Below are 18,502 nucleotides of genomic sequence, written 5' to 3' on the forward strand. Positions count from 1 at the left end.
AAAATCAGATTTTTAAACTTCATCTCAACGTGAAAACAATAAGGAGGAGCAGCAGGAGGAGCAGCAGCAGGAGGAGGAGGAAGACAGGAGGAGGAGAGGAGGAGGAGGAGAGGAGGAGCAGCAGGAGGAGGAGAGAATCAATGAGCTGCTCTCTGCAGATTTTTAAAATTATTTCAGAAGAAATTCATCAAACTGCAAGAATAAAAAATCAGATTTTAAAACTTCATCTCAAGGTGAAAACAATAAGGAGGAGCAGCAGGAGGAGCAGCAGCAGGAGCAGCGGGAGGAGGAGGAGGAGGAGGAAACAGGAGGAGGAGGAGCTTCCAGCAGCGGAAGGAGACGGTGATCTCCTTTAGGACAATGTGAAGAGTTGATCAGATGGACTTTGGGCTCATTTAACGACTTTGTGGCTCCATTTCAAGAGATTATTGTCGGTGAATCAGCGTGTCTAGTCCCGGGAGGAGGTGGAGGAGGTGTCTGCGGGCCTTATGATGGGCAGCAGGCCGCGCTGAGGAGGCCCAGGCCGCGCTGAGGAGGCCCAGGCCGGGAGAAGATGGAGGCTGCGGCGCTGCTGCGGAGCCTCCTGTTGTCTAGTTTCTGTCTTCTGATCCGAGGTGAGTTCCTCTATGATCCTCTGTAACGCTTCTCTTCCGGCCGCTGGGATGCTGAGACGCGTTATAGCGTGTTGGAGCGGAGCAGCAGGAGCAGCAGGAGCAGCAGGAGGAGCGGGGGGAGTCCCGCAGTGTGTCCGGGGCCCGGGGCCCTCTGCCCGGCCAAGGCTCGCTGCTCCGCCCGGCTAGCCCCGTTAGCCCCGTTAGCAGCTAACGGCTAACCCCCAGTTAGCTCTCCTGTTAGCGGCCTCAGCGGGATCATTACCCCGCTGGAGGCGTCCCCAGCCCGGCCAGCAGCGGCCCGGCCCCCCGGGGCCCTCCTCCTCCTCCACCGGGGTGTTTTTAGTCTTTTTCACCGGTTTCACAGCTTTCTGTGTTCAGTCACTGAGAGGGACGCTTAGCAGCGGTTAGCATAACACATGCTAGTCACCAGCTAGCCGCCGCGGAGCACACAAACAAACAATAAACAACAACAAAACATCATGTAAACAATAATAACACGCTTTATTCACCTTTAAACCACATTTAACTCTGTTTATCTGCAGTAACTTATGTTTTCATGGTGTGATGCTAACAGCTAACCGCTCAGAAACATTATTATTATTGTTATTATTATTATTGATATTAAAATAATCATTTTATTAACCCTGATTAAACAAAGTTCTGTGATGTAACTCATCTCATATATCTGTATATCTTATTTTTTATGTATTATATATATATTTATTACAAACCTGCAGCACATAAACAACAAATAAACATCATGTAAACAATAATAACAAGCTTTATTCACGTTTAAATCATATTTAACTCCATTAATCTGCAGCAGTTTGTGTTTTCATGGTGTGATGCTAACAGCTAATTTCTGCTTAAATACATTATTATTAATATATTATTATTATTATTATTATTGTTGTTTTTATCATTATATAAACCTGATTAACTCATAATGATGATCTCTTGTTTTTGTTTTAACTCTTGTATGATATTGTAGAAAGGTGCTGTAGAAATAAACAACAACAACCCTAACTTAACTCAATTCTGTGATGTTTTATGTAACTCATCCTAAATGCATTAATATCATATTTATACAAACCTGCAGCACAAAGTTAATCACAGAGCAAACTAATAATATTAATAATAATGCTCTTTATTGTTGTTTAAATCATAATTAACTCTGTTTATCTGCAGCATTTATGTTTTCATGGTGTTATGCTAACAGCTAACAGCTAACAGGTCGTTTCAGCTCAAAAACATTAGTTTATTATTAATATTTTTATTTAACGTTTTATAAACCCTGATTTAACTCGTTATCTAAACCATAATTAAATTAAATTATTGCATTTATAAATCATCTTTCATACAAACCTGCAGCACAGAGCAAAAAATAATACAAATAACAATATTAATAATAATAATGTTATTTATTGTTGTTTGATTCATATTTAACTTCATTAATCTACAGCAGTTTATGTTTGCTAACAGGTCAGAAACATTACTATTAGTTTATTATTAATATTTTTATTAATATTATATGAACCTTATTACAATACTACAAATACTAAATTCTGTGATGTTTTATATAACTCATCTTAAATGTATTAATATCATATTTCATACAAACCAGCAGCACAAAGTTAATCACAGAGCAAAATTAACCAATAAATATAATAATAATAATAACAATAATAATAATAATATGAATTCCCACTATTGTTGTTTAAATCATAATTAACTTTGAACTATGTTGTTGAGGCCATTTCTGCCCAGAAACATTGTTATAATAACTGTAATAATTATTATATTGTTGTTGTTATTATTGTTAAAATATGAACTTTAATGTTTTGATGTTTTGTGCAACAAACCCAAATTTATGTATTTATCACTTTTCATAGAAACCTGCAGCCTCACAGAGCAAAATATCATAATAATAATAATAATAATATTTGTGTTTAAATCATATTTAACTGCAGTTTATGTCTATATGTTGTTATGCAACCAGCTAACAGCTCAAACTGTTATTATTAGTTTATTATTATTAGTTTATTATTATTATATGAACCTGATTTAACTCACATTTATTAATATTTCATCTTCATACAAACCAGCAGCACAAAGTTCATCACAGAGCAAAATCAATAAGTGAAACTAATAATATTAATGCTCATTAATGTTGTTTAAATCATAATTAAATGTGTTGATCTGCAGCAGTTGTTGGTGTTCTATAACCAGCCATTTATTATTAATTATAAAACATATTCATATTGATTTATTTATGATAATATCAGCTCTACTTGTTCTCAGTGTCTGATTAGTTTTTATTTGTTCATGTTATTATTCCATAATGTTTCTCTCTCTGCATTCATTCTGCCTGTTTACTTTACATTTAAACTCATATTTTCATGTTTATATCAGTTGTAAACAATAACAAACATTCAGACCGTTTATTTAAAACACAATCAAAGTTTAAAGCTTCTCATAAAAAATATTTAAAACACAAAACGAAGATTATTTCCCATTTAGGCGCTTATAAATAAAATGGATTATTATTATTATTATTTATTCTAATTTAATGTCATAACTGAACCAGTTTGCAGCTCTTTAATATGAACTTGTGTTTATTAATTTTTCTCTTCATGAAGCTGCTGACGTGTTTAATATTATTATTAACTGTTTATTCAGCAAGAAATCTAAAATAAATCAGTGTTTAGATATGAAATATTCATGTTTCAGTGTTTCAGATCCGTCAGCTGATTGTTTCATCACATGTTGAATAAATATCATCAGTTTAACTTCAGATTCATCACACGACGCCTTCAAAGACCGTTGGAAATGTGAAAACCCACCGATAACTTCTGTTTTTATCCTTCCTGTCTGTGATAAACACTCATTTACTTTTTACGATTAACAAAAGAAAAGGAAAACATTTGAAGAAAAAGTTTCCTGCATCATTTGGTCTGAATGACATGAAACACACGGAATATTTTAGGTTTGAGATCAAACCAGACATTTAAAGACCAAAAAACTCATATTTTTCACACTTTAAATAGTATTTTTTGTACATTTAATTGGTGTATATTTGTTTATTTTACATAGTTTTTAGAAATGTATTTTTTAAGATATTTTCCACAGCTAAAGGTGTATTTTTGGAGTATTTTACACAGTTAAAGGTGTATTTTTGGTGTATTTTCCACAGTTAAAGGTGTATTTTTGGTGTATTTTCCACAGTTAAAGGTGTATTTTTCGTGTATTTTCCACAGTTAAAGGTGTATTTTTGGTGTATTTTCCACAGTTAAAGGTGTATTTTCCACAGTTAAAGGTGTATTTTTGGTGTATTTTCCACAGTTAAAGGTGTATTTTTGGTGTATTTTTACACAGTTCAAGGTGTATTTTTGGTGTATTTTACACAGTTAAAGGTGTATTTTTGGAGTATTTGTCCACAGTAAAGGTGTATTTTTGGTATATTTTCCACAGTTAAAGGTGTATTTTTGGTGTATTTTCCACAATTAAAGGTGTATTTTTGGTATATTTTCCACAGTTAAAAGGTATATTTTTGGTGTGTTTTCCACAGTTTAAACGATTCGTTTTGAACCGTTTAACTAGTTTTATTTTGGTGCATTTCCACAGTTAAAGGTATATTTTTGGAGTATTTGTCCACAGTTAAAAGGTGTATTTTTGGTATATTTGTCCACAGTTAAAAAGTATATTTTTGGAGTATTTGTCCACAGTTAAAGGTGTATTTTTGGAGTATTTTCCACAGTTAAAGGTGTATTTTTGGAGTATTTTCCACAGTTAAAGGTGTATTTTTGGAGTATTTGTCCACAGTTAAAGGTGTATTTTTGGTGTATTTGTCCACAGTTGAAGCGATTCGTTTTGAAGCGTTTAACTAGTTTTATTTTGGTGCGTTCCACGTGATATCTGTGTTATTATTATTATTATTATTATTATTATTATTATTATTATGAGCTAACGTGCTAACGTTTGGCCCGTGTGTCCAGGCGTGCCGCTGCTGCTGTATGCGAACCGGCGGGACCTGCGGCTGGTGGACGCGGCCCACGAGAAGGCCAACGCCACGGTGGTGGTGGGCGGGCTGGAGGACGCCGCCGCCGTGGACTACGTGTACGCCCAGGGTCTGATCTACTGGAGCGACGTGAGCGAGGAGGCCATCAAACGCACCGTCTTCAACCAGTCGGGGGCCAGCGCCGTGCAGACGGTGGTCCCGGGCCTGGCCTCCCCCGACGGACTGGCCTGCGACTGGTTGGCCAGTAAGCTGTACTGGACCGACTCGGAGACCAACCGCATCGAGGTGGCCGAGCTGGACGGCTCCCTGAGGAAGGTCCTGTTCTGGCAGGAGCTGGACCAGCCCCGGGCCATCGCCCTGGACCCCGAGAGAGGGTGAGTCTGGGGCTTTTATTGTGAAGGGGAGATCAGGTGACGTGTGGTTTGTGGTTGGTGTCGATCAGAGTCTCTGAGAGTCTCCACTTCCTCTTTAAACACCATCCAGTCTGATGGAGACCACATCAGGATGTGGTCTCAGACCTCAGAACCCCAACAGCTTCTACACCACCAGACCCTCTCTGCAGCATAGACACTCTATAGATCATCTAGAGCAGCTATTCTCAACCTTGGGGTCGGGACCCCAATTGGGGTCGCGAGATGATTTCTGGGGGTCGCCAAATCATTTTGGAAGTCAGCTCTGTCTCCACTGTGTTAAAGTGTTCATGTGTTAATGTGTTTTAGTCTTTTTAGTCATTTTGTGTTGTTTTTTTGTCATTTTGTGTCTTTTTTGGTAATTTTGTGTCTTTTTTTGGTCATTTTGTGTCTTTTTTTTGTCATTTTGTCTTTTTTTTTGTCATTTTGTGTCTTGTTTTGTCATTTTGTGTCTTTTTTTTGGTCATTTTGTGTCTTTTTTTTAGTCATTTTGTGTCTTTTTTTGGTCAATTTGTTTCTTTCATTGGTCATTTTATGTCTTTTTTTAGTCATTTTGTGTTTTTTTTTTTGGTCATTTAGTGTCTTTTTTGGTCCATTCGTGTCTTTTTTTGGTCATTTTGTGTCTTTTTGGACATTTTGTGTCTTTTTTTGTCATTTTGTGTCTTTTTTTGGTCATTTAGTGTCTTTTTTTGGTCATTTAGTGTCTTTTTTGGTCCATTCGTGTCTGTTTTTTGGTAATTTTGTGTCTTTTTTTAGTCATCTTGTTTCTTTTTTGGGTGATCTGAACTGTGTGTGTGAGATTGTGTTCAGTGAGCGGGGGTCACAGACAACATGCATGTTAAATTGGGGGTCGCGACTCAAAAAGGTTGAGAACTACTGGTCTATAGAATGAATAAATCTATATCATCTATAGCATTAATACATCTATATCATCCTGCAGCTCTGTGGAGGCAGCACCACTCAGTCTCTGTGCAGAATAACACAGTTAGAACCACAGAAACCAGAAAAAAAGTTGAATTTCTTCACATATTGTTCATATTGGAGTGTTTGTCATGTTTTCAGCCTCTCCTGTCCTCTCCTCTCAGCTCTGTGTAAACAGTCTCCTCCTCCTCCTCCCCCCCTTTCTTCTCCTCCTCTGCTCCTCTCTCCTCCTCTCTTCCCCCTCCTCCTCCTCCTCTGCTCCTCTCTCCTCCTCTCTTCCTCCTCCTCCTCTCTCCTCCTCCTGCTCCTCCTCCTCTCCTCTCCTCCTCCTCCTCCTCCTCCTCCTCTCCTCCTCCTCTCTGGATCACCAGATGTAAATCCAGGAGCGTGTTATAATGTATTCATTAGTTTTATTTTAATTTGGTGTCCGTGGTTCTCCCTCTTCTCCTCTCTTGGCTTTCTATTCATGGAAACTCTTCGTCCCTCCTCCTCCTCCTCCTCCTCCTCCTCCTCCTCCTCCTCCTCCTCCTCCTCCTGTTTGATCCGGTGTGGTAGATAAAAGCGTCTCGTCTCTTTATTCTCTACTGTCTCTTGTTTGTGTCTCAACAGTGAAATCAGATTATTACAGCAACAAGTTCAGAGCCTCCAACACACTCTCTATTGTTGTTATTATTATTATTATTAACTGGCACCATCTGAACAAAGAAACTAATCACACTCATGTTTAATCAAACAGCTGGGATTTTTTCCCATAAAAAAACAAAAAAAAATTCAGCCATTCCATAGAATCTAGTGAAAAATTAGTAAGTTTTTAATTATAATTTTCACTATTGAATTGCAATTCAGCATGATGATGATCCAAGAAACCCACAGTTTTATTATTATTTTATGTAAACATTTTATTTAACCTGCCTGCAAAAGTATGTTTTCTTTTTTTTTTTTAAATCGCCAAAAATCCAACATTTATCATGGAAAAAAAACTGTAAAAACAGACATTGTCGTCAGTTTGAACTTTCCGACGGCCCTTGAACGCATCATCAGTTATAAAAAGTGACCGTTACTTGTGTTAAATGTTGATTTTAGTGTCAGAATCTCTTTATTCTCCATGTGTCGGTGTGGTGCTTTAGCTCTGTGTCAGTTATATTCTGGAGTTCCTCAGGGTTCAATTCTGGGGCCACTTTTAAATTCTGAACTCTCTGAACCCCACGTACGTTTTACTTAAAATATCGCCAATATCCTCTGTTTATCGTAGAAAGAAACTGTAAAAACAGAAAACAAAACAAGTTTCCATTATAAAAAGTGACCGTTTCTTGTGTTAAATGTTGATATTAGTGTCAGAATCTCTTTATTCTACATGTGTCATTTAAAATAAACCAGATCCTGTTTACACAGAGCAGAGAGGAGAGGACAGGAGAGGCTGTTTACACAGAGCAGAGAGGAGAGGACAGGAGAGGCTGTTTACACAGAGCAGAGAGGAGAGGACAGGAGAGGCTGTTTACACAGAGCAGAGAGGAGAGGACAGGAGAGGCTGGAAACATGACAATATTTCTATATGGAGGAAGTGAACAAATCTGAGATCAAACTTGTGTACAAATAACTACACCGGCTTCTGATTCATGTGTGTGTGTCTCATTAGCATAACACACACACACACACACACACACACACACACACTTTCTCCTCCATCGATGCAGATAATCACTTCCTGTTTTCTGTCGTTGTTTCCACAAAGAACTCTTTGTTGCTGCAGCAGATGTTGTGTGTGTGTGTGTGTGTGTGTGTGTGATATTTACTATTTTCCTGACGTTTGACAGATATTTGACTGATTTATTTTGCTGCTTTACTAAACAGTTTGAGAGAAACACTGACAAACAAAGAAAACTAGAGAAGTAAAATAATCACAAATTATTACAGTTAGCCTTCAGATTTTATTATAAAATACAGTAAAAAGGTCATTTTTATTTTATTGTAGAGTAAAAGTGGTAAAGTGAAGGTCAAAAATAAATCTGCAGAACATTTTTCATTATTTTCTTGTTTTTTTATTAGTTTTTTATTGGAGAGCAACACTGAAAAACCGGAGGAGGTCTTCAGTGAATTATAATAAAAATATCACAGTTTACTCTCAGATTTAAGTAAAAACAATAGTTCAGAAAAGATTAAAGAAATGGTCTTTTTTTTTTAACTGAAAACTAGAAAAATAATCAAATTATTACAGTTGGCCTTAAAATGTTATTATCAAATACAGTAAGGGTTAGTTTTTGTTTCAATTTTAATGTAGGCTAAAAGACCAAATTAAATCTACAGTTTATTCTTTTTTTTATCTTATTTTTTCCCTTTTCTATTGGAGAGCAACACAGAAAAACTGTTTCAGTCAATTATAATCAACAATATCACAGTTAACTCAGATTTTTGTACAAAACACAAAAAGAGTGAAAAATAAAAAAAATACTGGAGAGAAACTGAAAACTGGAGGACAAACAAATCTGCAGTGAAGTAAAAATAAACCGTAATAAAGTAAGTTGAAGGCTTCTCTTCTGTTCAGACTGAAGGTTTTAGTGGTAAATCTGTAATGTTTGAATCTGTCACAAAGTGACGACAGGACGGAGAACCTGCTGTGTTCCTGGAGTTGGTTGGTTATTTAGTTAGTTAGTTAGTTGGTTGGTTATTTAGTTGGTTGGTTGGTTAATTGGTTGGTTAATTGGTTGGTTGGTTGGTTGGTTGGTTGGTTGGTTGGTTATTTAGTTGGTTGGTTAATTAGTTGGTTGGTTGGTTGGTTAGTTATTTAGTTGGTTGGTTAGTTATTTAGTTGGTTGGTAGGTTATTTACTTGGTTGGTTGGTTATTTGGTTGGTAGGTTATTTAGTTGGTTGGTTATTTAATTGGTTGGTTGGTTATTTAGTTGGTTGGTTGGTTATTTGGTTGGTAGGTTATTTAGTTGGTTGGTTGGTTGGTTATTTGGTTGGTAGGTTATTTAGTTGGTTGGTTATGTAGTTGGTTGGTTATTTAGTTAGTTGGTTGGTTATTTAGTTGGTTGGTTGGTTATTTGGTTGGTAGGTTATTTAGTTGGTTGGTTATTTAATTGGTTGGTTGGTTATTTAGTTGGTTGGTTGGTTATTTGGTTGGTAGGTTATTTAGTTGGTTGGTTGGTTGGTTATTTGGTTGGTAGGTTATTTAGTTGGTTGGTTATGTAGTTGGTTGGTTATTTAGTTAGTTGGTTGGTTATTTAGTTGGTTGGTTAGTTATTTAGTTGGTTGGTAGGTTATTTACTTGGTTGGTTGGTTATTTGGTTGGTAGGTTATTTAGTTGGTTGGTTATTTAATTGGTTGGTTGGTTATTTAGTTGGTTGGTTGGTTATTTGGTTGGTAGGTTATTTAGTTGGTTGGTTGGTTGGTTATTTGGTTGGTAGGTTATTTAGTTGGTTGGTTATGTAGTTGGTTGGTTATTTAGTTAGTTGGTTGGTTATTTAGTTGGTTGGTTGGTTATTTGGTTGGTAGGTTATTTAGTTGGTTGGTTATTTAGTTAGTTAGTTAGTTAGTTGGTTGGTTATTTAGTTGGTTGGTTATTTAATTGTTTGGTTGGTTATTTAGTTGGTTGGTTGGTTATTTGGTTGGTAGGTTATTTAGTTGGTTGGTTGGTTATTTAGTTAGTTGGTTGGTTATTTAGTTGGTTTGTTGGTTCAGCCGAGGGGGACCGTTCCTCTAAAGCCCCGGAGAAACGCAGAGCTGGACTCGCTTCAACGGGATGATGATGATGATGATGATGATGATGATGAATGCTTCAGGTAGCAAACACAAAGAGTCTCTTGTTGTGAGGCGCTCTGCTGCACACAGAGGACTCTATTAGTCCGGACGGGACAAGACCAGGACCCTCAGAGACCCCCAGAGACTCTGAGCTGCTGGTTCCTGCTCTGGTTATTACCCAGAGTTCAGTTCACCGTCAGAACCAGAACTAGATCAGGTGGCTGAGGGAGCAAAGATCAGCATCCGGCTCTCATTTAGCTTTCACATGTGTCCAAAAACCACCTGAGTCCTGCACCCAGACCTCATGGACCCCTTTTTGACCAAGGCTGGTGGAGGGCCAGTTCAGAGCCTAATCTGGAACCAGTTCTTGGTGTTTGGACAGCCCAAGAACCGGCTCTCTGCAGGAGAACTGGTTCCAGAGCAGCACCAGCTCTTTTACTCCTTTTCAACCAACATGAACCTAGTTCTGGTTCTGGTTCTGGTTCTGGTGCTGGTTCACAGTTGAGGCTCTCTACAGATGTTTCTCCTCGGTCTGTGAGACATTTACCCCTTTTTTTTTTTTTACCAAGGCTGGTGGAGGGCCGGTCTGGAACCAGTTCTTGGCGTTTGGACAGCCCAAGAACCGGCTCTCTGATATAGAACTGGTTCTATGGCTTTTCAAACACCAAGAACTGGTTCCAGAGCGGCACCAATTCCTTCCCCCTTTTTGACCAACATGAATCTAGTTCTGGTTCTGGTTCTGGTTCTGGTTCAGGTTCACAGTTGGTTGAACTTGTGAACCTTCCAGGAACCTGTTTGCTTTTCCACGTCACCATATTCGTTTGAATGCGTCTCCACTTTAATAACAACAATGTTGGACTACATCGTCTCTACAAATGTTGCTCCAGAACCAGAACTAGGTTCATGTTGGTTGAACTGGGTACCAGTGATTGAGACAACCCTGATCCGTCTCCGTCTCTGTGGTGGACCGTGTCCTGTGGAGACGTGATGTGTGGGGAGGGGGAGTCCAGCTGTGATGGTGATTAAGACAAACAAAGAGCAGAATTAGCTGCCCAGCAGGAAGCTGCTCAGCCCAACAGCAGCTTATAACCCTTTATGACGTCATGTAGTTCAGCTTTAACCCTTCCCTCTCCACCACCTCTTCTTCTATCAGATAATTATAAAGTCTTAAATGTCTTAAATGAATGACCAGCCCCCCGGACCCTCTAACCAGCTGTTTCTAACCCCGTCTGGCTGCTCCGTGTCCTACTGGAACATGTTGACTGGAAAACAATGTTCTGTGAGGAGTTTGGTCACATTTAGCTCTTAAAGATGAGATTGATGCATTTTACTTAAATATATACAAAATTTTCTTCCGGGGCCCCTAGAGCAGGGGTCTCAAATTACCTGGAGGCAGAATCAAAATGACCAAAAAAAGACACAAAATGACAAAAAAAAGACACAGATTTATGAAAAAAGAAGCATTTTTAAAAAAAGACCCAAAATGACCCAAAAGAGAGACAAAATTATTTAAAAAAGACACAAAATTACCACAAAAACAGTAATTAAAGGGACCTTCCACACACAAAACGGTAAAGTGCCATTCATATAAAACTCACATTAAACTTTCATATCAAGGTGAGGGCCACAAAATATCGTCACGAGGGCCACAATTGGCCCACGGGCCGCCAGTTTGAGACCCATGCCCTAGATGGTTATTTATTTATATTTATTATTAGAGTCAAGTATTTTTTCTGATATTGGCAACTGTTGAGATTTGCACTTTACACTACATATAAGATTATTTATACAGTCTAAAAAAATCATTTTCTATATATTTTTCAGTATTTTTTAATATCATCAGGAATATCTAAAAAAGACCAAAATGACCAAAAAAAAAAACACACAAAATGACTTTAAAAAATCACAAAACGACCAACAAAAGGACACAAAAAGACCAAAAACACAAAATGACTTTAAAAAAATCAGAAAATTACCAAAAAAGACACAACAGACACAAAATGACCGAAAAACACACACAAAAAAGACATTTTGGATTCAAAAATGGACAAAATAGCCCAAGACTCCATGGAGTTAGAAACCTTTGACATTTTGTAGAGTTGTAGACATGTTACTGACTCTGTGTGTTTTCTCCAGGTACATGTACTGATTGTTTGTGTTTTCTCCAGGTACATGTACTGATTGTTTGTGTTTTCTCCAGGTACATGTACTGATTGTTTGTGTTTTCTCCAGGTACATGTACTGATTGTTTGTGTTTTCTCCAGGTACATGTACTGATTGTTTGTGTTTTCTCCAGGTACATGTACTGATTGTTTGTGTTTTCTCCAGGTACATGTACTGATTGTTTGTGTTTTCTCCAGGTACATGTACTGATTGTTTGTGTTTTCTCCAGGTACATGTACTGATTGTTTGTGTTTTCTCCAGGTACATGTACTGATTGTTTGTGTTTTCTCCAGGTACATGTACTGATTGTTTGTGTTTTCTCCAGGTACATGTACTGATTGTTTGTGTTTTCTCCAGGTACATGTACTGATTGTTTGTGTTTTCTCCAGGTACATGTACTGATTGTTTGTGTTTTCTCCAGGTACATGTACTGATTGTTTGTGTTTTCTCCAGGTACATGTACTGATTGTTTGTGTTTTCTCCAGGTACATGTACTGATTGTTTGTGTTTTCTCCAGGTACATGTACTGATTGTTTGTGTTTTCTCCAGGTACATGTACTGATTGTTTGTGTTTTCTCCAGGTACATGTACTGATTGTTTGTGTTTTCTCCAGGTACATGTACTGATTGTTTGTGTTTTCTCCAGGTACATGTACTGATTGTTTGTGTTTTCTCCAGGTACATGTACTGATTGTTTGTGTTTTCTCCAGGTACATGTACTGATTGTTTGTGTTTTCTCCAGGTACATGTACTGATTGTTGGTGTTTTCTCCAGGTACATGTACTGATTGTTTGTGTTTTCTCCAGGTACATGTACTGGACGGACTGGGGTGAGATCCCAAAGATTGAGCGTGCGGGGATGGACGGGACGAACCGCTCCATGATCATCGATAAGGAGATCTACTGGCCCAACGGTCTGACTCTGGACTACAGCCAGGAGAAACTGTACTGGGCCGACGCCAAACACAACTTCATCCACCGCTCCAACCTGGACGGCTCCTTCAGGTACACCAACATCTCTTGCATTCCACTCACATAGAAATTAAGATGATTTTAGGGCAACTTCAAACTATGTCCACATTAACCCATTTAAGGCGGGAAAGCATTACCGCATTTCTACCATTAAAACTGGGGGCGCTGTTGTGTTATTCTACCATTAAAGTAGAAAGAGGATACGTGGTTTTGTAGTATTTGTAGTTTTTTCCAACTATTTTCGGTCTCTTGGCCAATGAAATGCATCAGAATCCATGTGGGAGTGTCCCAATGCATCATGGGACTTTTCCAGAGCTTATAAATCATGGTGAAGACGACTATAGCGGAGGGAGCTCAGATATAACAGCTATAAGCTCTCAGATACTTTATGAATTTCATTTCTATCTGCTACAGAGGCTGAAAAATCTATTATTTAGTAGAAGAGTTGACACTTCTGTTGAATTTACAGAAAAACTTCAGGCCTAAATGGGTTAAAGTAAATGATCCTATAGAGAAAGCTGGCTCGCCAAATATGCCAGACTCCATTGACAAAAACAGTCATTTTAGATTAATGTTATAAAACGATTAAACACATTCAGAGTAGACAGAAATAACATAAAACTCACAAAAACATCTTGGTTAGTGTTTCTGCTGCTCCAACAATCACCAAAATAAAGAAAACACCTGGTGAGTTATAATTGTTTCTGCCGACTTTGATTAATGGGTTTTTCAACACATTAAAATAACTGTTTTTGTCAATAGAGTCTGGTGATTATAAATGTCACTATCAGGTAGAGGATCCAACAGAAAAAGAGCTTTTAACACAGTAAAATCCTTTTTGTTAAACCAGAAATACCTGGCTCGCCAAATATACCAGACTCTATTGACAAAAACAGTAATTTAACCGTGTTGTAAAACAAACATTGTATGAAGTTTACAAACAAAATAAAACTCAAAAAAACATCGTTGTTAGTCTTTCTGATGCTCCAACAACCACCATCTCTGGTTTGGTCCAAATGAACACCATCTCCTGAGTTTTATTTGTTTCTGCTGACTTTAGATAAATGTGTCTAATGAAACTGTAAAATTCCAGTTTTTGTCAATGGAGTCTGGAGAATAACAAAAACTAATTTTACTCTTTAACAGAAGCTCTGTCGATGTAGGCATCCTGTCTTTTATTCACTGTTCCAGCCATTTAAAAGCAGAAGCAGCACGTGTTTATTCCGTGTAGCTCCAGGTGTTAGCGTAGCATGCTAGTTAGCGAGCGCTAAGGCTAACCGGTGTTTGTGTTTCCAGGGAGGTGGTGGTGAAAGGGGAGCTGCCTCACCCGTTCGCCCTCACCCTGTACGAGGACACTCTGTTCTGGACCGACTGGAACACCCACTCCATCCACTCCTGCAGGAAACAGACCGGCGCCGAGCAGCGCATCGTCCACTCGGACATCTTCTCTCCGATGGACATCCACGTCTTCAGCGCCAAGAGACAAAACAGCCGTGAGTCCAAACGTTAACTCTCTGAGTCTGACTCCTCCCATCCTGCCTCTATAAACCACTTAAAACATGTTTAAATACCATGTTGGTATATTTTTTCACCTATATGACCTGATAATAATAATAATTGATTTTTTATTCTGACTTACTGGATCAACATTTAGAACCAAACAGAAACAAAGAAAAACCAACATAAATGTGATCTTGTGATTGTGTGTGATCCTGTCATCAACTCTGGTTTTTATTCTAGTGGGACTCTGTTTGATTTGGCTCTTTGTGTTTAGAGGAACAATTTGGGTCATTTTGTGTCTTTTTTTTAGTTATTTTGTGTCTTTTTTTTGTCATTTTGTGTCCCTTTTTTAGTCTTTTTGTCTTTTTTTGTTGTCATTTTGTGTCTTTTTTTGTGTTTTTTCCGTCTTTTTGTCTTTTTTTTTTTAGTCATTTTGTGTCTTTTTTTAGTCCAACATAAAATCTGATTTTGAATCTTTTTTTTACTTCCAAAACACTATCATGCTCAATAAAGAATTTTAAATGTTTACACAGAGCAGAGAGGAGAGGACAGGAGAGGCTGGAAACATGACAATACTGAGAATATGTAGAATATGTGTACTTTTTTTGGTCGTTTTACGTCTTTTTTTGGTCATTTTACGTCTTTTTTTGTAATGTTACGTCTTTTTTTGTAATTTTAAAGTCTTTTTTTGTAATTTTACGTCTTTTTTTGTAATTTTACGTCTTTTTTTGTAATGTTACATCTTTTTTTGTAATGTTACGTCTTTTTTTGGTCGTTTTACGTCTTTTTTTGGTCATTTTACGTCTTTTTTTGGTCATTTTAAAGTCTTTTTTTGTAATTTTAGTCTTTTTTTGTAATGTTATGTCTTTTTTGTAATTTTAAAGTCTTTTTTTGTAATTTTACGTCTTTTTTTTCCACAAAATTATTAAAAAATGACCCAATAAAAGACACAACATGACCAAAAAGAGACACAGAATTACCAAAAAGACAAACGATTATTGAAAAAAGACAAAATTACCCAAAAAAAGTAATTAAAGGGACCTTCCACACACAACACATTTTACGTCTTTTTCTTGTCGTGTCCGTCTGTCCTCCAGTAGCCACCACTCCCTGCTCGCTGAAGAACGGAGGCTGTTCCCACCTCTGCCTGCTGTCTCCAGAGACGCCCTTCTACCAGTGCGCCTGTCCCACCGGAGTGCAGCTGCTGGAGGACGGCAAGACATGCAGGGACGGTGAGGACGCCCTGAACATGATAATAACATGATAATAACATGATAATAACAACACTCACACTGTCTGAGCTCGGGTCTCGTGTCGATGTGAATCTGAGCTGGAAGTTCCTTAAAAAAACACAGATAATAATATACAGTAAACATCTGTATATCATCTGTACATCTATTTTTTCCCACATTAAATATGAAGTTTTACTGGCAGATAACAGTTTTCTTAATTTAACATTCAGTAATATGATGAGTATTTATTGTATTTTTACACAGAATTCACTGTAATTAAACACAATTAAATAATACTGTAAAAAAATCTATGATGGCCCGTTATATTAATTTACAGAGTTCAACTTTAATTTTATTCTAACGTTCTTAACCGATGATGCGTTCAAGGTAAGTGGGAAAGTTGAAACTCTGGCGATATACCTGTTTCTGCTGGCTGGTTAACAGCAGATAAATCTGTAAATATATTTGAATAAATATCTGCAGTCAGTGTATCTATTGGAGCGTCCAGCAGCAGATTGAGGGAACCAACAGAGGAAACTCTGCCTCTTTATCTCCGTTTGGCTCCAGAGTGGAAACTAGAAAACATGCAAATATTTCCTGCAGTTCGTCACTGAGACGTTTGAGATTATCGATCGTTTCAGGAGGAAAACAGAGAAAAAACTAAAGACACACTGAACCCATTAGAGAGAGAGAGAGAGGGAGAGAGAGAAAACCTCATTCACTTTTTCTCTGATTAAAAAAAAAAAAAAAAACTCTCCTCCCTCTGTCCTCTACTCTCTCTCCTCCTCCTCCTCCTCCTCCTCCTCTGTTTACATATTTTGGAGGGTTCCTCTGAGGAGTGGAGGATCTTTAGTGAGAGACAGATCACGTGTTCTCCTGCAGACAAAGACTCCTTTCACCACCGGACAGAGTTAACCCTGCCTGCTCCTCCTCCTCCTCCTGCTCCTCCTCCTGCTCCTCCTCCTCCTCCTCCTCCCTCTCTCCTCTCCTCCTCAGAAAGAAATACTTCAAACAGTCAATAAAAATATAAATTCTTAAATATAGAACAGAAGAAAAAAATATGTATATTTATATAAAAACATGAAAATAAAAATAAAGAAGTACAGCAAACAGCCAAGAAACTTAAATATAAATGAGATATAAAACATGAGAATAAATAAAATCAGTCAGAAACCGAAACATTCCAGTAAACAGCCTGAAGTCATTTTCTCTGATATATGTATGTATTTGTCTCGCTCTTATTTTGGAGGGTAACCTGTGACCTTTGACCCCCAGGTGCGACCCAGATGCTGCTGCTGGCGCGGCGGACCGACCTGCGGCGGATCTCTCTGGACACGCCCGACTTCACCGACATCATCCTGCAGGTGGAGGACATCCGGCACGCCATCGCCATCGACTACGACCCCGTGGACGGACACGTGTACTGGACGGACGACGACGTGAAGGCCATCCGCCGCTCGCTGCTGGACGGCAGCGACGCCACCTTCGTGGTCACGTCTCAGGTCAACCACCCCGACGGCATCGCCGTGGACTGGATCGCACGAAACCTCTACTGGACGGACACGGGGACGGACCGCATCGAGGTCACCCGCCTCAACGGGACCATGCGCAAGATCCTCATCTCTGAAGACCTGGACGAGCCCCGGGCCATCGTCCTGGACCCCGAGGCCGGGTAGGTCCCCACTATTATTATTATTATTATTATTATTATTATTATTGTTATTATAATTATTATAAATATAGAGACAGACAGAGACATCGTCCTGGACCCCGAGGCCGGGTTGGTAGCAAAGCAAGGCAGAACGAGGCAAAGAAAGACAAAACGAGGCAAAGCGAGGCAGAACGAGGCAAAGAAAGATAGAACGAGGCAAAGCAAGGCAGAACGAGGCAAAGTAAGATAGAATGAGGCAAAGCGAGGCAGAACGAGGCAAAGAAAGATAGAATGAGGCAAAGCAAGGCAGAACGAGGCAAAGCAAGGCAGAACGAGGCAAAGCGAGGCAGAACGAGGCAATGTAAGATAGAATGAGGCAAAGCAAGGCAGAACGAGGCAGAACGAGGCAATGTAAGATAGAATGAAGCAAAGCAAGGCAGAACGAGGCAAAGCGAGGCAGAACGAGGCAGAACGAGGCAATGTAAGATAGAATGAGGCAAAGCAAGGCAGAACGAGGCAAAGCGAGGCAGAACGAGGCAATGTAAGATATAATGAGGCAAAGCAAGGCAGAACGAGGCAGAACGAGGCAATGTAAGATAGAATGAGGCAAAGCAAGGCAGAACGAGGCAAAGCGAGGCAGAACGAGACAAAGTAAGATAGAACGAGGCAAAGCAAGGCAGAACGAGGCAAAGTAAGATAGAATGAGGCAAAGCAAGGCAGAACGAGGCAAAGTAAGATAGAATGAGACAAAGCAAGGCAGAACGAGACAAAGTAAGATAGAATGAGGCAAAGCGAAGCCGAACGAGGCAAAGCAAGGCAGAACGAAATGGAACGGACAGAGAAAGACAGAATACAAATAGGACAAATTATGATTTGTTATAAACAAGAAAAATATTTCTGTTTTGAATTGCATCATTTTATCCGATGCTGATGATCAGATGTAAACATGTTGATGTTTATCTCATTATTATAATAATAACAACAACAACAATGCCCTGTGTGTCCCAGCTACATGTACTGGACGGACTGGGGCGAGGTGCCGAAGATCGAGCGGGCCGACCTGGACGGGATGGAGCGTCTGGTGATGGTCAACACGTCTCTGGGCTGGCCCAACGGCCTCGCCCTCGACTACAGCGAGCGCAAACTCTACTGGGGGGACGCCAAGACCGACAAGATCGAGGTACGGGTCCCGCCCGCAGCCCCAGGACCACCTGGGACCTGTAGTCCTAGATATTCAGTCTGAGGGTCTAGTTGTAGTCCTATATTCAGGGAGTTGTAGTTCTA

At 39.0% G+C, this 18,502-nt stretch overlaps 1 protein-coding gene across 2 annotated transcripts in view; it reads left to right on the plus strand.

Annotated features, from left to right (window-relative positions):
* The first annotated feature begins 314 nt into the window (after window positions 1-314).
* Window positions 315-18,502, plus strand: part of lrp6 (low density lipoprotein receptor-related protein 6) — a 42,481-nt gene continuing 24,293 nt past the window's right edge. The window contains exons 1-7 of one of the 2 annotated variants that reach the window (XM_059325928.1): window positions 315-614; window positions 4,610-5,006; window positions 12,671-12,868; window positions 14,132-14,328; window positions 15,433-15,567; window positions 16,843-17,239; window positions 18,227-18,398. In XM_059325928.1, the coding sequence (XP_059181911.1) occupies window positions 554-614; window positions 4,610-5,006; window positions 12,671-12,868; window positions 14,132-14,328; window positions 15,433-15,567; window positions 16,843-17,239; window positions 18,227-18,398 (1,557 nt within the window). In that variant the 5' untranslated portion in view covers window positions 315-553. Of the gene's footprint in view, window positions 615-4,609; window positions 5,007-12,670; window positions 12,869-14,131; window positions 14,329-15,432; window positions 15,568-16,842; window positions 17,240-17,329; window positions 17,348-18,226; window positions 18,399-18,502 lie in introns of those variants that run through there. The other variant, XM_059325929.1, reaches the window with a different exon arrangement.

The sequence above is a fragment of the Centropristis striata genome, chromosome 22, assembly GCF_030273125.1.
Source record: "Centropristis striata isolate RG_2023a ecotype Rhode Island chromosome 22, C.striata_1.0, whole genome shotgun sequence".
Taxonomy (NCBI): domain Eukaryota; kingdom Metazoa; phylum Chordata; class Actinopteri; order Perciformes; family Serranidae; genus Centropristis; species Centropristis striata.